The following is a 20,988-nucleotide window of genomic DNA, read 5'->3' on the forward strand; positions in this document are numbered from 1 at the left end:
GACAGATTTACATGCATACTTGGAAAAAGTAGTCAAACAAAAATTGAAGTCTGTTTGAAAATGGCATGAGTTCTGGACTTATGCCCCTTTCTAATCAAAATAAGTTTTGCTCAAAACCATCTAGTGATTCCACAAGACGATGATGACCTCAGTTTTATGATGAGAAAACTGGAACAGAAATATACAAAGAATGGCATGGAAATGGAAACAAGCCTAAAGAAAACTGAATACCTACCTACAACAGAGAATACAGAAATGAAACAGCTAGAAATAGACGAAGGTAAACAAATTAAAGGAATAGATAAGTACAAGTATTTAGGTTTCATAATATTAAAAAAAGGAACAGCTGAAGAAGATATAAAAAATAGACTAGGACAAACAAGATACTACACACTCGTGAAAATTGAACCCGGTTTACATTGTGGAATAATAACATCAGTATAAAAACAAAAAGAAGACTGACAAGAAGTATCCTCACTTATGGGATCCTATGGGAACCAAAATCGTTGGATAAATAGAATAACAGAGTGGAGCCCAATAGAAAGAAGGAAGAGAGGCAGACCTCAAAGATGTTTCAGAGATGAAGTAGACGAAGCAATGGAAAGAAAAATCTGCATGAAGGGGACTGGCAAAACAGAAAGAACTGGAGAGAACGGTTGAGTGAAGGAATATAGTGAAAACTGTGGAAATCTTTAGTGAAGGTAATGGATTTTAACAAGAGCTATGACCTTGAAAATTTCACGTAAACTTGTGCACTAAATCGGCATGACTCCCAGTCCAAATCCAATACCTATATAATATATCGAATGAAATAATTTTACTAAAATTATGTAATTGTAAGAAATTCCCTAGTGATTCAAAATTCTGAGACATAAAATAATCTGGAATTCCCAATATAATAGACATGTGGACATAATGATATCAATTTTTATCATATTGTAGCAACTAAACATCTTAAATAGGTCTTATATAAGAATTAGTAATGTTTTTGACATATCCAACACAAAACAAGAATAACAATATCCTATTTGGGAATTCATGAGTAAAGTTCACAGTTCAGTTGAGTATCTTAGAATGGGTGAGTCATAGATGTGTAAGATACTGAAAATAATTCCAACATGAATTTCTTTCAGGAAAGAGTTTATAAAAGCATAATGAAAAAATATCTATATTCAGGTGCAAAAAAATGTTTTAATTAAAACTTTCTATGAAAAATAATATAATTATGACTGAAGCTGATTATAATAAAAGTTCAAGGTTAAAAGGTCATTTTAAATTCTACTTGTGAATTAATTTACATAATGTTATTGAAACAAACAACTAAAGTGTTAAGTAGGAAGATTTTTTAAATAAAAAATAAACAAGTTTTCACAATAGAAATAAAAGATTCCATAAGTTGATGTAAAAAAATCTTTTGACTGGTAAGGTATGTATGCCAACATTTTGGAGTATCAATTATAAAATTTAAAAATACAAGGCACTGTAATTATCTCATGAGTATATTTTGTATTAAAAAAAAAAGCAAATAAAGCAAAAACAAATTAGATTTGTTGAAGAACAAAACAAAGATTGTGATGTCAGTATTAAAGTAGTAAATTACTCATTAAATATTTCTGAACAACTGTTTTTAAATGCGTAAACCATTTTCTTAAAAAACCACTACCAGCTCATTTTTTGGTCAATGATTAGTTTAGGGTCAGGGTGGGCAGGTTTAAACCAACATGCTTAAAGGCTTGGTTAAACCAACTGGTTTAAAAAAAAACCTGGTTTTTTATTGAGCCTTCAAACTGGTGTTTTTATTTAAAGTTTTTAATACAGTTGCCGCAAATGAAGAAAATTAAGATAAATGAATCTTAGTTATTTTGAATATTACTACGTTTGAAGATGTTTTTTTTTGTTATATTAATTTTTTGTGTGTGTAAATAAAAATAAAAGTTGTCTTAATCACTGGTTTTTTATTGAGCCTTCAAACTGGTGTTTTTATTTAAAGTTTTTAATACAGTTGCCGCAAATGAAGAAAATTAAGATAAATGAATCTTAGTTATTTTGAATATTATTACGTTTGAAGATGTTTTTTTTTTGTTACATTAATTTTTTGTGTGTGTAAATAAAAATAAAAGTTGTCTTAATCATTTTTTCATTGTTTATTGCTATTATTTTATAAAATGATTTATTCATTTTTAAAGTATTTAGACATAGTTTGTATCAAATAAACCCGGTTTTTTGGTTTTTTCAAAAAAAAACCTTGGTTTTTGCCAACCCTGTTTAGGGCTTAGGGCAGTGGTTTCCAACCTTTTTGTACCTGCGCCCCCCTTTCAAGAAATAAAATTGTTGCGCCCCCTTAATTTTTTAACAATCTAATTTTACAAGTTCTCAACCCAATATTGAAAATTTGCTATCACTAGTTAAGTCTATTATCATTTCCTGCTCTGCTGTCGTAAGGCCAAAATCATCATATTTTTCGATCACAAACGGGTTTCTAATCCATTCATATTTGGATATGTCAAGATCATTAAAGTAAAACGAGAATTGCTTCCATAGGCTCGTCAAATGATTATTAATAAGAACTTTACTTTCTTCTATTTCATCAGCAAGAGCAAGACAGGTAATTTTAAAAGTGGGAAACATGTCAAAATTTTTCAAAATTATTATCCACAGTTTTTGAGACCCTTGCATTGATTTATTTAAAATACTGCGTCTTTGAAGAATATTAACTAAATACGTAAGTTTTGCAAGGAATATCGTGTCATAAAACAAGTTTGCTTATTCTCTATTATTATCAGTAAGAAATATGGAGATCGCTTCTTTTAGCTCAGACACCCATTGAAGTACTTTGACACGAGAAAGCCAACGTGCCTCACAATAATATAGAAGTGATCCACGAAGTGACCTATATAATATAATATTCTGAGCCCATGGCATCACACAATTTTGCGAAAAGCCTTCCTCTTAATGGGCTATTTTTGATAAAATTTACAGCTTTTATAATAATTTCAAATACTGTTCGTAGATCTTCACCCATATCTCTTAAAACAAGCGATTTTTTCCTACCATAGATGGAGCTCCATCTGCATAGTCCCACACAGTTCTCCCACAGAATATGTCATTTTCATTAAAAAAATTATCAATGATATTAAAAACTTTACTTGCTGTAGTATTGTATTCAATAAGTTTACAGAATAATATGTCTTCTCTAACTTCAGTTTCCACAACATATCTTACATATGTTATAAAGTATGCATCCTTAAGAATATCGGTAGCTTCATCTACTGGCAACGCGAAAGAAGATAGTTTTATTTTTCTATTAATTGATCGCAGGGATCTTCAGATATTCGTCTTCCCTCGTATTACCTGCAAGTGGAATGATTTTAAGTTGATCAGCATATTCACTGGGCATTATAGCTATTATGCCAATAGATGCAGATAGCATTAGATAATAGGTATATTCATTTTTTTGACACCTATTCGACTTCTTTGGTTTGTATTCGAAAATGATATTTTTGAAACAGCTGCACGCCCCCCTTGCAACACTCTCGCGCCCCCCTAGGGGGGCGCGCCCCACAGGTTGGAAACCACTGGCTTAGGGCAATGAACATAACCTATCATAACAGTGTTGCCATATTTTTTGTATAATGTATGACATAAAAATATGAGCATCAAGTTAGCTAAACACCTATCACAAATCGATTCGAAAGTAGGTGGATAATTTGCCGCTAATTAGTCGTTAATTAGTTGTGAAAATACCGATTTTGTCGTTTCTTTTTTTTTTTATTTTTTTAGGTGCTTTGCTAACTTGATATAAAGTTAGCAAAGCACACCTCCGAAAAATGACTTTAGAGCGTTCGTAGGAGAATCGGAATAGGATTAGTTTTTGCCGCTAATTAGTCGCTAATTAGTTGTGAAAAAATTAATTTTCTAAATTAATTTTTTTTTTGTTTTTTTGGGTGCTTTGCTAACTTGATATAAAGTTGGCAAAGCACGCTTCCATAAAATGATTTTAGGGATTTCGTAAAAGAATGAAAATAGAATGAGAATTTGCCGCTAATTAGTCGCTAATTAGTTGTGAAGAAATGAATTTTCTAAATTAATTTTTTTTTTGTTTTTTTGGGTGCTTTGCTAACTCGATATAAAGTTGGCGAAGCACGCCGCTATAAAATGATTTCAGAGTTTTCGTAAGGGAATGAGAATAAAATGAGAATTTGCCGCTAATTAGTCGCTAATTATTTGTAAAGGAATTTTATTCACAAAAATTTTTTTTTTTGTTTTTCACGGTGCTCCGCTTACTCGATATAAAGTTGGCAAAGCACGACTCCATACAATCATTCTAGGGTTTCCGGAGAAGAATAGCAATGGAATAAGAATTCTTTGCTAATTAGTCGTGCATTAGTTGTGAACACACCAATTTTGTCGTTTTTTTGTTTTTGACGGTTCTTTGCTGACTTGATATAAAGTTCGCAAAGCACGCATCCATAAAATGATTTAGGTTTTTTTGTAGTAGCATGAAAATAGGATCAGAATTTGCCGCTAATTAGTCGCCAATTAGTTGTGAACAAATTGATTTTCTAAATTAATTTTGTTTTTGTTTTTTTGGGTGCTTTGTTAACTTGATACAAAGTTGGCAAGCACACCTCCGAAAAATCATTTTAGGGTTATCGTAAAAGAATGGAAATAGAAAAAAAATTTGCCGCTAATTAGTCGTGAATAAGTTGTAAGAATACCGATTTTGTCGTTTATTTATTTTTTTTATTTTTTTAGGTGCTCTGCTAAATTGATATAAGGTTAGCAAAGCACAACTCCAAAAAATGACTTTCGAGCGTTGGTAGAAGAATGGGAATAGAATGAGAATTTGCCGCTAATTAGTCGCTAATTAATTGTAAAGAAATTAATTTTTTTAATTAATTTTTTTTTGTTTATTTTGGGTGCTTTGGTAACTTGATATAAAGTTGGCAAAGCACGCTTCCATAAAATGATTTTAGGGATTTCGTGAAAGAATAAAAATAGAATGAGAATTTGCCGCTAATTAGTCGCTAATTAGTTGTGAAGGAATGAATTTTCTAAATGAATTTTTTTTTTGTTTTTTAGGTGCTTTGGTAACTTGATATAAAGTTGGCAAAGCACGCTTCCATAAAATGATTTTAGGGATTTCGTGAAAGAATAAAAATTGAATGAGAATTTGTCGCTAATTAGTCGCTAATTAGTTGTGAAGAAATGAATTTTCTAAATTAATTTTTTTTTTGTTTTTTTGGCTGCTTTGCTAACTCGATATAAAGTTGGCGAAGCACGCCGCTATAAAATGATTTCAGAGTTTTTGTAGAGGAATGAGAATAAAATGAGAATTTGCCGCTGATTAGTCGCTAATTATTTGTGAAGGAATTTTATTCAGAAAATTTTTTTTTTTTTGTTTTTCACGGTGCTCCGCTTACTCGATATAAAGTTGGCAGAGCACGACTCCATACAATCATTTTAGGGTTTCCGTAGAAGAATAGCAATGTAATAAGAATTCTTTGCTAATTAGTCGTGCATTAGTTGTGAGAATACCAATTTTGTCGTTTTTTTCGTTTTTGACGGTTCTTTGCTGACTTGATATAAAGTTCGCAAAGCATGCATCCATAAAATGATTTGGGTTTTTATGAAAAAGCATGGAAATAGGATCAGAATTTGCCGCTAATTAGTCGCTACTTAGTTGTGAAGAAATTATTTTTCTAAATTAATTTTTTTTTGTTTTTTCGGGTGCTTTGCTAACTTGATATAAAGTTGGCAAGCACACCTCCGAAAAATCATTTTAGGGTTTTCGTAGAAGAATAGGAATAGAAAAAAAATTTGCCGCTAATTAGTCGTGAATTAGTTGTGAGAATACCGATTTTGTCGTTTATTTTTATTTTTTATTTTTTTAGGTGCTTTGCTAACTTGATATAAGGTTAGCAAAGCACACCTGCAAAAAATGACTTTCGAGCGTTCGTAGGAAAATGGGAATAGAATGAGAATTTGCCGCTAATTAGTCATTAATTAGCGATTAATTAGCGGCAAATTCTGATTCTATTTTCATTCTTTTACGAAAACACTAAAATCATTTTAGGGAGGCGTGCTTCGCCAACTTTATATCAAGTTAGCGAAGCACCCAAAAAAACAAAAAAAAAAATTAATTTAGAAAATTCATTTCTTCACAACTAAGTAGCGACTAATTAGCGGCAAATTCATATTATATTTTCATTCTTTTACGAAACCCATAAAATCATTTTATGGGGGCGTGCTTTGCCAACTTTATATCAAGTTAGCAAAGCATCCAAAAAAACGAAAAAAAAATTCATTTAGAAAATTCATTTTTTCACAACTAATTAGCGACTAATTAGCGGCAAATTCTCATTCTATTCTCATTTTTTTACGAAAACCCTTAAATCATTTGATTGAGGCGTGCTTTGCCAACTTTATATCAAGTTAGCAAAACACCCAAAAAAACAAAAAAAAAATTAATTAAAAAAATTATTTTTTTCAGAACTAATTAGCGACTAATTAGCGGCAAATTCTCATTCTATTCCCATTCTTCTACGAACGCTCGAAAGTCATTTTTTGCAGGTGTGCTTTGCTAACCTTATATCAAGTTAGCAAAGCACCTAAAAATAAAAAATAAAAAATAAACGACAAAATCGGTATTCTCACAACTAATTCACGACAAATTAGCGGCAAATTTTTTTTCTATTCCTATTCTTCTACGAAAACCCTAAAATGATTTTTCGGAGATGTGCTTGCCAACTTTATATCAAGTTATCAAAGAACCCGAAAAAACAAAAAAAAATATTTAGAAAATTAATTTCTTCACAACTAATTAGCGACTAATTAGCGGCAAATTCTGATCCTATTTCCATGCTTCTTAAAAAAAACCTAAATCATTTTATGGATGCATGCTTTGCGAACTTTATATCAAGTGAGCAAAGAACCGTCAAAAACGAAAAAACGACAAAATTGGTATTCTCACAACTAATGCACGACTAATTAGCAAAGAATTCTTATTCCATTGCTATTCTTCTACGGAAACCCTAAAATGATTGTATGGAGTCGTGCTTTGCCAACTTTATATCGAGTAAGCGGAGCACCGTGAAAAACAAAAAAAAAATTTTTCTGAATAAAATTCCTTCACAAATAATTAGCGACTAATTAGCGGCAAATTCTCATTTTATTCTCATTCCCTTACGAAAACTCTGAAATCATTTTATAGCGGCGTGCTTCGCCAACTTTATATCGAGTTAGCAAAGCACCCAAAAAAACAAAACAAAAATTAATTTAGAAAATTCATTTCTTCACAACTAATTAGCGACTAATTAGCGGCAAATTCTCATTCTATTTTCATTCTTTTACGAAATCCCTAAAATCATTTTATGGAAGCGTGCTTTGCCAACTTTATATCAAGTTAGCAAAGCACCCAAAAAAACAAAAAAAAATTAATTTAGAAAATTAATTTTTTCACAACTAATTAGCGACTAATTAGCGGCAAAAACTAATCCTATTCCGATTCTCCTACGAACGCTCTAAAGTCATTTTTCGGAGGTGTGCTTTGCTAACTTTATATCAAGTTAGCAAAGCACCTAAAAAAATAAAAAAAAAAAAGAAACGACAAAATCGGTATTTTCACAACTAATTAACGACTAATTAGCGGCAAATTATCCACCTACTTTCGAATCGATTTGTGATAGGTGTTTAGCTAACTTGATGCTCATCATAAAAATCATGTTTTTGTTTGTTTTCGATTTTTAATTGATATATTATTGTGCTCTTGCCCGATTTTTAATTTTAAATATGAGAGTATGAAATAATTATTGACAATATAGCAATACTGGGACTATGTTAAGCATACATAGAGTGTCAAATATATTATGGGTTATGTTCGTTGCCCTAAACTGATCATTAACCCATTTTTTAACTTACATTTCTTTTGATGAGATCACTGATGCTAGAAGTAAGTTCTCCTCTCATGAGCAAATAATGGATCAATTTGATGGCATGTTCCCTTTCTTCACTAGCTGATTTGAAAAATAAATCAGCAAAACCGGGTCTGTTCACTGTGTCTCTTGCGAAATATGCACCCATGGCCATGTATTGCATGGAAGCTTTAAGTTCCTCTTCAACTTGGCCTCTCATCTTTTTCACACAAACGTTGTTCATGTCGATCCAATCTTTTGGGATATCCAGTTCTTGGTGGGCACCTAAAACAATTTCATGAATTTTGTATTGGCCTATTGGCTCGAAAAATAATAATTAGAGATGTTGCCCATGGTGGCTCTAAATCATATAATGTAACTGTATTTAGATAGACTGTGTAGACCAATTAACCTTCCGATGACCAACCTTTTTTTGTTACACGGATGACCAAGGGGGGAAAATGACCCCAGGTCAAAAATGTCAAAAATGACAATTAACAAAAAAATGAAGATTTTTTTTATGGCATGGACTTTGTCATTTAGCCAGTCACAACATGAGTATTAGTGTCATGTGTAGTGTGTATGTTGAGTAAGTGTCTTGTTACTTTGCAAAGTCGACGTCATTAGCGTAAAACTACTTGGAATTACACATAATAGACGGTATTTTACTAAAACATCAACTTCAGAATATATTTTTTATTCGTAAAATATAGGGAATTTTTTTTATTTCAAAATATGAAGATATCTAGAATTATATTAAAGTGAAATAAAAAAAATAATGAGTTAAAAATTAAAAATACTTTTGAATTTATTAAGGTACTAGTACACTTTAGAAGACCAAAAATAATCATTTTTTTCAAGAATTTTTTTCTCAGAACCTTTATTAAAAATGAACATAAAACTTTTTACATATTACTATATAACTCTTAGAGAGTACAAAAAATATATCTTTTTTTACTTATGCACGTGCACTAATATTGTAGAGGGCGCAAAAGTCAACGCCTCGAAAAATGATGGCGGACAGTTAATCTCAGGATTGGGATATCTGAAACAAAAAAATCGTACTGCATTTGAAACATGAAGGTTTCTTACGTGACAATTTACCACAATTTGACCAAAAAATAAAAAATAAATATTTTTTAACCATGAAAAACTGAAGAAAAACGGGCGATTTTTTCACAAAATTTTTTCAAATTTCCCTAAAATCTTTTTTTGCGGAATTTTTCACTAACGGTGGTAATGTGTCACGTAAGAGACCTTCCTTTTTCAAATGCCGTACGATTTTTTTGTTTCAGAGATCCCAATCCTGAGATTGACTGTCTGCCATCGGAACTACTTTTTTTCAAGGCCTCGACTTTGGCGCCCTCTACAATATTAGTGTAAGTGCATAAATAAAAAAGATATAGTTTTTGTATTCTCTAAGAGTTAGATATTAATATGTAAAAAGTTTGTTGTTAATTTTTAATAACGGTTCTGAGAAAAAAAATCTTGAAAAATGCCTATTTTTGGTCTTCTAAGGTGTACTAGTACCTTAAATAAAAACATACGCTGGGGTCAAAATTTCCCCCGCTTGGTCATCCGAAGGTTAACATTACATATGAATAGCTAGATGAATTTTTGTAATAAGAATGGACCTACAATTAGCAATGGGGAAATTTAAAAAGAACTAAAATGTATCAAAAATGATAAAGCCATGGCGCTTAACCTGTTAAGGGATAAGGCACATGAATAAGAAGAGAATCAGTAATTGAATGATATGCAGAAAGAGATTGTGAGTCAAGATAAAGTTGTGGTATAAAGAATATATCTTCATGGGTTGGTCCAGCATTCATCATTTTTGTAAATTTGACACAAATATATCAAAAGACAGTAATGGAAAAAACCCTGTAATATTCTGCAAAATCTATCAGAAGTTTTTTCTCTGCTATACAAGGGCAAGAAGTCAATGACATTACAAAGTTACTTCCTATTGATTTTAATCAGGAAATATAAATAGCACCAACAACAATGATAAGTACTTTTATTGCATTCCAGTTGAAGGTAATGGGTAAATAAAATGTGGTTAGTATTTACACTTTGTTTACAGCTGATAATAGTAAACACATTCATATTAATATCCTCATAAAAGTTTGGAAGAAAACCAAGAACTTTTAAGATTCTAGCCCATTCCTTAAAATAAAAATCAGCAATTTACTGTCCGGATATTTCTAATTTCAAAGTTCATCAGGTCGGCCGTTGTTCTGAAATTCGTTTTATTTAGAGACTATAATCTAAGAAACGAGGATAAATATAACAGGTTGTTGTACCATACAATTAAATCATAAACACTACAAGGTTAGTGAAATTACAACAAATTTAAAAAATGACCTTTCAACAATAATTGAATATTATGGACCGGTAGCGTGACGTCAGTGTCAGCACAATAACTCGTTTATGTTTACCGCCATTGGTTGCATAGTCACTCCCGGAATTTTGAAAAATAAAAAAAATATATAAACAAAAGAAGAACGTTTTTGATTTCTTATACAAATACAATACTTACATTTCAGCTGGACAGCCTGTAAACCTGCGAAGCAGGCCAAAAATACGAATACCGCTACGGACTTCATGTTGTTTTTGGTATGATGGTTTGATTGATGTTATAAATATAACGAAAGTTTATTCAATACGTAAGTAATCACTGTAGTCTGCCTTTACACTCACTGGTGCAGAAGGTGGACTATGACAATACAACTTGAAAAAGTTAGATTATACGTAAATATAATATTTTGCGCACAGCACTATCATGACATTTATCTCTTTCTCATACTTGTTTTCTACGACGGATGACGGATGATAAATTGTAAACATTCCCGTCGAAGTCCACTACACTGTTGCCGTAGCACATATTAAAGTATTTATAATCGCATCTTTCAGAAAAATCTAGACTAGTCTAGACTAGCCTAATAGAGAGGTTTTTTTTTGTAATCATACAGTAAGTACGTGTATTAGGTATTAGGTGTTAGTATAGGTACGAATAATATATTTTATCACAGAAAAGTAACTTATATCGTTCTTAATCATATTCATATTTTATATTGATTAGTTTTCACTGTATTCCTTCACTCAACCTCTCTCTCCAGTTTTTCTGTATCGCCAGTCCACTTCCTGCAGATTCTTTTTTTCCATTGATTCGTTCACTTTATCTCTGAATGATCTTCTGGTCTGCTTCGCTTCCTTCTTTCTATTGGGCTCCACTCTGTTATTCTGTTTGTTCAACGTTTTTTGTCTGCTCTTCTGGTATGTCCGTACCAGGTTAATATCTTCTAGTCTTTGTAGTCTATTTTATCTGAATTCATTCTCATTCTATATGTTTTTTTATTCAATCTCTTCTTGTTGCTCTGCAGCTTCTCCTTAGGAATTCCATCTCTCTTGTTCTTATTTTGTTTTTGATTTTCTTATATTATCCAATTTTCACATCCAGAAGTATAAGTCAGGATACTTCTTGTCATGGTGTTATATATTTTTCTTTTTGTTTCTATACTGATGTTATTATCCCACAGTACCGGGTTCAATTTTTGAATGCAGTCTCTTGTTTGTCCCAGTTGTCCTACTCTATTTTTTATCCACAGAGAACGGCAGTTCTCACCAGTGGCGCACAACACCCCTACAAGCGACACTATATATACACGAAATTTTCGATTTTCTAAACCTGACTGAATGGAAAATTGGGCCACATCCCATTTTAAAGTTTACGAAAAGACTCGTCCATCCATATGTTACTTCTCCATTTTGGTCCAAGGGTGTGGAATTTACGGCCCTTCCCATTTAAAACCTGTTTTTCGTTCTCGTCCCCAAAACTCCCAACAATTTCACAAATTTAAGCCCGACCTTTGCGGCTTCTGATAGCATAGATCATTACCTTTCCAACGCATGTTTAATTTTGAAAATCGGTTGTACCATCCAAAAGTTATCGAGCTTAGAAATATGACTCATTTTTTATTTAAAAAATGGAAAATGTTTGTGGATATGTATGTTTGTATGTATGTATGTGGAAAAGTTAAACCGATCTGAATTTTTTTTCTGTGTTTCAAGAGGGTGTGAGGGCCGATTCAGAACCGGTCTAATTTTTGACTTCTGACTACCCGTAAGTTAGCTAGGCAGCGTTTCCCAACCGGTGGGTCGCGACCCACTAGTGGGTCATGCGCATATTTTAGGTGGGTCGCGGCGTGGCTCTTACAGTAGCCGAATAATGTACATTATATATCACCATGGGTGAGGTATGGGTCGCGAATATGAAAAAACATGAGAAGGTGGGTCGCCAGACATAAAAGATGGGGAACCACTGAGCTAGAGGACTAAGTAGATACAAAATAGCATATTTTTTTGGGCGTATATATCTTAGGTTCAAGAAAAGACAGGAAAACCGCAAATACACCAAATTAATAGGGTTGAGTTAAGCTTTCAAATGGCCCTTAAGCGATCAATCTGAGACATACGCACTGCTCACCATAGCCAAAAAACTGAAAAATTAAACTTTGAAAATTTTGGTTTTTCGACAATTACTCAAAATTTCAACCTACGAATTGCGCCAATAACTGAGCGTTTGTAGAAGGACTCAGGACGCGTCTAACGGTGTATACCTTATATCTGGGAAAATTCGAATTTTTAAGTTATAGGGTTCATAAGTATGATCAAATCTATTTCTTATGGGAAAAACGGTTTTTCAAGCTCAATAATTCCTGTAATACGTTCAGTTATCATACTCGATCTTGGATGCATCAGATACTACTTGTCAATACGTTTCAAATTCATGTTTAGTGATCAACATCAGGTAAGCCGTTCAGAAATTATAGAGCTCCAAAGGTATAATTAGTCCTGGAACTGAAATTTTTCACTTCGCAATTTTTACATAATGGATAGATTTGTTTAAAAATTTGACAATAAGTAGTGGATAGTCCAAGGATCAAAATCTATATGATGCCGAAAGACGCTTTTACCAAGGGGGTAGTTGCCACCTCATCTCGAGGGTGGAATTTTTTTTTTATATTTTGACCGCAAATGCTGGTAAAAATATTAATTATAAACAAAAAATGTTCATTATACATTTTTTTGATAAAATTAATAGTTTTCGATTTATTAGTTATCGAAACTGTTAGTTTTATATCGGAAAGATTACCAGATAACGGCAGTTCTCGCCAGTGGCGCAGAAATACACCCCCCTACACGCGACACTATTATATACACGAAATTTTCAATTTTCTAAATCTGACTGAATTGAAAATTGTGCCAACTCCCATCTTCAAGTTCAGAAAAAGACTGACCCATTCATATGTCAACCATCCATTTTGGTCCAAGGGTGTCGATTTTACGGCCCTTCCTATTTAGGGTCTGTTTTTCGTTCTGGTCCCCAAAACTCCCAAAAACTTCGAAAATGTAAGTCCAACCTTTGCGGTTTCTAATAGAACTGATCATTACCTTTCGAACGCATGTCTAATTTTGAAAATCGGTTATACCATTCAAAAGTTATAGAGCTTAGAAATGTGACTCAATTTTTATTTAAAAAAGGGAAAATGTTTGTGGATATGTATGTGTTTGAAAGTTAAACCGATTTGATATTTTTTCTCTGTATTTAAAGAGGGGGTCAGGGCCGATTTAGAACCGGTGTAGTTTGTGACTTTTGACCACCCATAAGCCAGCTATAGGACTTTGTAGGTACAAAACGGCATATTTTTTGGGGGTATATATATTCGGATCAAGAAGAGGCATGAGAACCACAAATATATCAAATCAATAGTGTTGACTTAAGCTTTCAAATGGTGTCCAAGCCGTCAGGATCAGACATACACACGGCTCAGTATAGCCGAAAAACTGAAAAACTAAACTTTGAAAATTTTGGTTTTTCGACAATTACTCAACATTTCAACGTACGAATTGTGCCAATAACTTAGCGTTTGTATAAGGACTCAAGACGAATCTAACGATGTATACCTCATATCCGGGAAAATTCAAATTTTTAGGTTATAGGCTTCATAAATATGATAAAATCTATTTTCTGTGGGAAAAACGGTTTCGAAAGCTAAATAATTCCTGTACCTAATAGCTTCAGTTATCATACTTGACCTTAGATCCATCAGATACTACTGGTCAATACGTTTCAAACTCATGTTTACTGATCAAAATCGGTTAAGCCGTTTAGAGAAGTTATTAAGATACAAAAGTATAATCCAATTAACGATTATTCCCCAAATGGTTTATGAGTTTTAGTGGTTACGACGCTAAATTTGATCTGGTAACGGGCAATCCGACTTCATTTACCGGCCATCTCAATATATTTTTTTTTCAATCTATTTCGAATAGAAAAAAATCTAGTGTACATTCGATGGACACTAGATGATTTGGGAGATAATGCAACAAAGGTGACCATTTATAAAGCTTGACGTGTAATAGAGGAACATTGCATTCAACTTCATACATTTAATTTATAAATAACTTTGAAAAATTCCTGATACAAGAATAAAAAACCGCTAAACGCCGTAAAAATGAGTGGCGCATACAATATTCCAGCTACAAAAGATCTGATATGAATGTTACGTGGCGCGAAAATGGATTTTCATTTGATGAAAAACAAAATTCTAGTTTTATTTTAAAATATTTTTCCATAATATTTGCTAAATTTGAAGTAAACGCGCCACAAAAGAGTTTCAAAATTCAAACTGTATCAAAGTTACTCTTTTGTGGCGCGTTTACTTCAAATTTAGCAAATATTATGGAAAAATCTTTTAAAATACAACTAGAATTTTGTTTTGCATCAAATGAAAATCCATTTTCGCGCCACGTAACATTCATATCAGATCTTTTGTAGCTGGAATATTTTATGCGCCACTCATTTTTACGGCGTTTAGCGGTTTTTTATTCTTGTAATATATTCTTTAGTTTTTCCTTTGTTTAATATTATGAAACCTAAATACTTGTACTTGTCTGTTCCCTTGATTTGTTTGCCTTCGTCTATTTCCAGATGTTTTATTTCTGTATTCTCTATTGTTAGGTACCGTAATTTGGGGTAACTTGAGACACTTTTTAACTTAAACCTGAAGTTTATTACATACCGAGAAAAAATTAATGTTCAAAAACTATTTGAAAACATTAGTCGCATAGGTAACTATGATATGTTTATAGAATATTTCTGTTTATGTAGTTTTTTCAATTTTTTTATGTTTGTCTCAAGTTACACACTAGAATGGGGTAACTTGAGACAGCCGTATAAATTCAACAAGTGACTCAAATTATACGCCTTGATAGAGTAATTGGGGACACCGAAAATATAATTATAAAGTGTTATGTTAAATTGAGACATTCAGAATATTTTTTTGGGTTAATAAAAAAGACTAAAACTTTTATTTAAAAACAATTACAGCAATTTTAGTTCGGGTACTGAAAAAATACCTCTATTATTTAGGGCTTTAGGCGGTTTAATACCACCTACAATGTCCTGCCAGCAATAATACAGTTCATCCTTAGGTTTGGGCCATTTCCAGATTTCCCGTGAAGTCTTTGTCATTGCACTTATTATTGCGCCTTTACCGTCAATCTTTTCAATTACCCCAGGATAAAAATTTGAGTCATAACTAACTATGACAAAGCATCCAACTTGTTTAGTTATTGGCTGCAGAGGATGTTTTTCTTGATGAGAGTAAATATTACCCTGGTCATTAGTCTCTTCAGTAATATTGTCTTCAATATTGTCAATTTGTTTTGCTTGAAATGAATCCCAGTCATCATCTGAACTATCGTCAAATACAACCTCATTGCAACTGTCTTCGTCACTTTCACTAGACATAATTACTTTACTTGTCTTTTGCCTTTTCTTACTGGATGATGGTTTTTCTTTATTTTTTTCCATTTTGGCTTCTTTTTTTCTGGCTTTGGTTTGTCTTCCAAAATTACTATATCCTCTTCACAAATTCCTCTACCAGCAGGAACAATCAATTTCTTTTCTGTTTGTTTTCTTAAACCATCTGTCTCTTTCCTTCTACATTCTTCTAAATATTCTTGTGCGATCACTTTGGTGGTCAGCAAAACTTAGGGTAGGTATATAGGTGTTCGTTTCTTATTGGCATGCCCATTTCTTCCCACTTTCTTTTTCATAAGGTTATTTGTTCCAACACGATTGAGAACCGTCCATGTTAGTTCAGAGAAATAAGGAAAAAAAATATCCTGTTGTTGACACAACCCCCTCCAGGCTGAAACCAAATTTTTTGAGTATATAATCTGCAGCCGATTTTGATGATATACATAGTTATAAATAAATGAAGATAAAAAACGGTAACTTTTCGCTTTTTTCGTCTATTACCAAAAAGTTAAGCATTTTAAACAAATTTGAGAGTAAGAAACTCATAAATCGTATAAAAAACTTCAATATGGCGTTCGCTGAATATGTCTATCCTTAATTGTTTCTTAGAAAATTGCAAAATAAATAATAAATTTTGAGTTTTTATAAATATTCATAACTTATGTAAAAAATTAACTTAGAACCTTCTTATTAAACGGATGCTGAGACTTCTGGTGCTTAAATGATACCCTAAATAGGGCTTTTCATCGACTGTCATTTGTTTCGAGCTTCTGTCATGTGTCACATAATATTAATATATCTACGCCATACGTCTTTGGTTTGTATCATTGGTATATAGCGATAACGTATGACGTAGATATATTAATATTATGTGACACATGACAGAAGCTCGAAACAAATGACTGTGAATGAAAAGCCCTATTGCAAAGCAATCGGTCAAATAGTTTAAAAGTTATTTAATTTGTTTATCCCAAATTAATTTTTTTTGCAACACTATAAGTCAGAAAATGATGAAGTTACAATAATACTTTGGATAGTATATTATAGAATAGTCCATGTCGTGAGACGGACGGGAGCGGTACCGCTCCCGTCTGGAAAATTTTTTGATTCGGTTTCTTTGTGGATTCCTATTCAAAAATGTCCCCTTTAAACAAAGTTGAAGGATGCAGATCAGAATTTTTGGGCAGAAATTGTTTAAACATTTTTTTAAACAAATACAAAAGTCCACGTTTTTTGCTCTAAAATATATATTTTTAGATTTTTTGGGTTATTCTAAACAAGAAAGGTATCTTTTAATTTTTCTCAAAAATTGATAGTTTTCGAGTTATAAGCGATTTAAAATCTGATAATGCGAAAATACGCATTTTTGAGGCTTAAAAACTCATATTTAAATTAGTATTTTTGAGATTGCTAGACAATTAATTTGAAGGTTAAACATTCAGCTTCAAGATTCTGAAGAGTGATCGCGTCTAACTTTAACTTAAGTCGTTGAATTGTTAAATATGCATGTCCATCCAATTTTTTGCCGGTGCGGCGCGCTCTATTCCAAAAATCTCCAAAAATTTTCCTCCGAAAAATATTTTTTGTAGATTCTTTGAGACATTCTAAATAAAAAAGGTTTTTTTACAGTTTTCTCAAAAGTTAATAGTTTTAAAAGTTATAAGCGATTTAAAAACCGAAAATACGTTTTTTTGTCATTTTTCGGATTTTAAATCGCTTATAACTTTAAAACTATTAACTTTTGAGAAAAATGTCAAGAAACTTATTTTATTTAGAATATCCCAAAGAATCTAGAAAAAATATTTTTCGGAGGAAAATAGGAGATTTTTGAAATGGAGCGCGCCGCACCGGCAAAAAAATCGGATAAACATGCATATTTAACAATTAAAAAAACAACGGTATAAATTAAAGTTAGACGCGATCACTCTTCAGAATCTTGAAGCTGAATCTTCAAATAAAGTGTCTGGCAACCTCAAAAATATTAACTTAAATATGAGTTTTTTAGCCATAAAAATGCGAATTTTCGCATTTTTCATATTTTAAATCGCTTATAACTCGAAAACTATCAATTTTTGAGAAAAATTACAAGATACCTTTCTTGTTTAGAATAAATCAAAAAATCTAAAAATATATATTTTAGAGTAAAAAAACGTGGTCTTTTGTATTTGTTTACAAAAATTGTTTAAACAATTTCTGTCCAAAAATTCCGCCCGGCACCCTTCAGATTTGTTTAAAGGGGACATTTTTCAATAGGAATCTACATAGAAACCGAATCAGAAATTTTTTTCAGACGGGGGCGGTCTCACCACATGAACTATATGAAAGAAAAAGATTTACACTATTAATTTAATTAAAAAAGAATGTGTGTGTGTACTTTGTACGCACGTAAGAAGTTATACTTCTATTATATGATTTAAACGTAATTAATATACTTTTTATTTATATTTTATTTAAATATTAAACTAATTTATACTTACTACTTCTCAAACATTTTTATTAAAACAGTGCCAAAAATTAAAATAATAAAAGAATAAAACACACACAAACACATTAAAAATGCCACAAATGATTTCTGAACATTAATTGTCGGAAATTTTTTTAACTAAATACGTATTTTCTGAAAATAAAATTATATAATAAATATACTTACAATCATAAAATGTATAAAATAATAAAAAAATAAAAGTTTTTATTGGGATTCGAACCAGCTATCAGCGCGGTTGGTATTTTGGGGTTCAATCGCCTTAAACGCTTCGCCACGGAGGCAATGTGTCATTATGTGCGAAGATCGACTAACTAAACGGATTAAGCTTTTGACATTTTTGAATTAAATTAAATTATTTTGATTTTGAATTGAAATGATTTAGAATTGAAAAAATACAACAAAACAGAGTAAGAAAACAATATATTAGGTGAACATTGATAGAAATTTTGATGGTAATCAAATTATGTAAATAAAAGTATTACATGCTATGTATTTTGGTAGGTTCAAATAGGTAGGTACCTATGATACATTTACAATTATTACGTACCTGTTGCTTTTAAAACCTATTTAAATGTCACTACAATTATAAACTTTTTTGTTTCTGTCCTCACAACAATAAAACTAATATATTATACATTTGTCTACCTTCATATTGAACAATTATTTATTATTGACAGATCATTTCAACACCCAATCAGAGCCCGTATAACGACTAATACCATACTGTCGGTGTGCGCATGCGCGCAGATCAATATAAATTCACCCTCAATCTCAATCGCGCCTAAAGAAGTATAACTTCAAAAAAATGACAAACAAATAATTCTAAATATTGCAAAATTATTTTGCAAGAACATGTGAATTAAAAAATGGGGGGGCTAACTTCGTCCCTAATTGTCCTAGGGCAATAATTGTTTTTCTTTCTAAATGTGTACAAAAATTCAATGTTTCTAAATATGAAAAAGTAATTTTTCTACGGGTTACGGTTAAAAAGTTATTCTAATTGTTTATAAGTAAGCAAAAAATCGACATGTTTTTGCAAAATAATTTTATACTGTTTAAAATTACTTTTTGTCATTTTTTTTTATTAAAGTTAATAGTATAAATGTTCTTCTTTCATAAACTGTCCGAAGTATTACTGTAACCTTATAATTTTCTGACTTATAGTGTTGCAAAAAAAAATGAATTTGGGAAAAACAAATTAAATAACTTTTAAACTATTTCACCAATTGCTTTGAAATTTAAAATATAATTTAAGCACAAGAAGTCTCAGCATTCCGTGTAATAAGAAGGTTCTAACTTAACTTTTACATAAGTTATGAACAATTTATAAAATCTCAAAGTTTATGACTTATTTTGCAATTTTCTAAGCAACAAATAACGATAGACATATTCAGTGAACTCCATATTGAAGTTTTTTATATGATTTATGAGTTTCTTATTCTCAAATTTGTTTAGAATGCTTCACTTTTTAGTAATAGACGAAAAAGCGAAAATTTACCGTTTTTTGATCTTTATTTGTTTATAACTATGTATATCATCAAAATCGGCTGCAGTAAACATGTAGGTTATTAATATTATAGATGTCCATACTACTCAAGAAATTTAGTTTCGGCCTGGAGGGGGATGTGTCACGAGAAAAATCTTATTTCTCTGGACTATTATCTAACGATCACCGTCCTGCGCAGTACCATGGAACGTATTATTTCGTTCCCATGGAACGTTATTTATATAGTAACGTGATCGTTACATGACGATTCTCAGTCGTGTTGAAACAAACTTATAGTTGCAGTTTTTTCCAGGAATATTTTAAGCAGGGGATGTGGAGCAGCCCTGTAGCAATTTTAGTTATCTGGAGTCGTCTTAATGGACTACATATTCTATTGCCCGTTTTGATAACTACTTTTTTTATTCTTGTAGAGTGCTTTAACTGCTTTTATTAATATTCGTGGAACTTCGATGTCTTCCCTTGCTTCCCATAGCTTGGTTCTGGGCATCGAGTCATAGCCTTCTTGAGGTCTACAAAAGCCAAAAATCTCTTCTTTGTTTCTCTGCAGCTTCTCCTTGGGATTTCCATATCTGTTGCTCTTATTCTGTTTTCGATTTTTTTACTTATTATCCAATTTTCACGTGGCTGAATGGATCAAACAATCAAAAGCCATTAAATAAAAAAAATTGTCGTGAAAATATAGTGAACAAAAATTTTAGTTTGTCTCCATAAGTATTTTTGGCTGGTCAGGTATAATATGTAAATTAATTTGTGATCATATTCATTCATTCATTAAGCACTACAATCTCTATGGATTATAGCACAACTAACGTCATCATGGCGTTCAAGATCCTATTCTTGGGTGAGGTGGACTACTCATCTATGTCATTTAAAGCTTGCTGTGGGTTTTTTCCCTTTGTTCTTGTTTGGATGTGTACTCTTTTTCATTTCTTCCTGTCCTTCGCCGAACTTTTTAGTCTTTAACATTCATTGTTCTTATATCTTCTTCAACGTCACCCAGCCTTTTTCTTCTAGGCCTTCTTCTACATCTGCACCATAGTGGTGTCTAGTTAGTTATCCTTCTCAAGGTATCTGAGTGACGGCGTTTTCTACCTTCAATTCTTCTTCAACTTCGGCATTTGTTTTCATTCTTCCTTTTCCCTCACTTACTACATTGTGGCCAGTATAGTTTTCTTATTTTCTTTCAAATTCCGGAAGGCTACCGTTCTTCTCTTTCCTGCTAATCGTGGTCGTGAGAGTTCTTTCCTCTGTT

General features: G+C 31.8%; 1 protein-coding gene across 2 annotated transcripts in view; it reads right to left on the minus strand.

Moving 5' to 3' along the window:
* The window catches only part of LOC114333215 (ferritin subunit), a 73,818-nt gene that overhangs the window by 7,744 nt on the left and 45,086 nt on the right, over positions 1-20,988 (minus strand). The window contains exons 1-2 of one of the 2 annotated variants that reach the window (XM_028283067.2): positions 10,456-10,793; positions 7,921-8,198 (exon numbers count right to left, since the gene is read on the minus strand). In XM_028283067.2, the coding sequence (XP_028138868.1) occupies positions 7,921-8,198; positions 10,456-10,522 (345 nt within the window). In that variant the 5' untranslated portion in view covers positions 10,523-10,793. Of the gene's footprint in view, positions 1-7,920; positions 8,199-10,455; positions 10,794-20,988 lie in introns of those variants that run through there. The other variant, XM_050657195.1, reaches the window with a different exon arrangement.

This window comes from Diabrotica virgifera, chromosome 7, assembly GCF_917563875.1.
Source record: "Diabrotica virgifera virgifera chromosome 7, PGI_DIABVI_V3a".
In the NCBI taxonomy this organism is placed as follows: Eukaryota; Metazoa; Arthropoda; class Insecta; order Coleoptera; family Chrysomelidae; genus Diabrotica; species Diabrotica virgifera.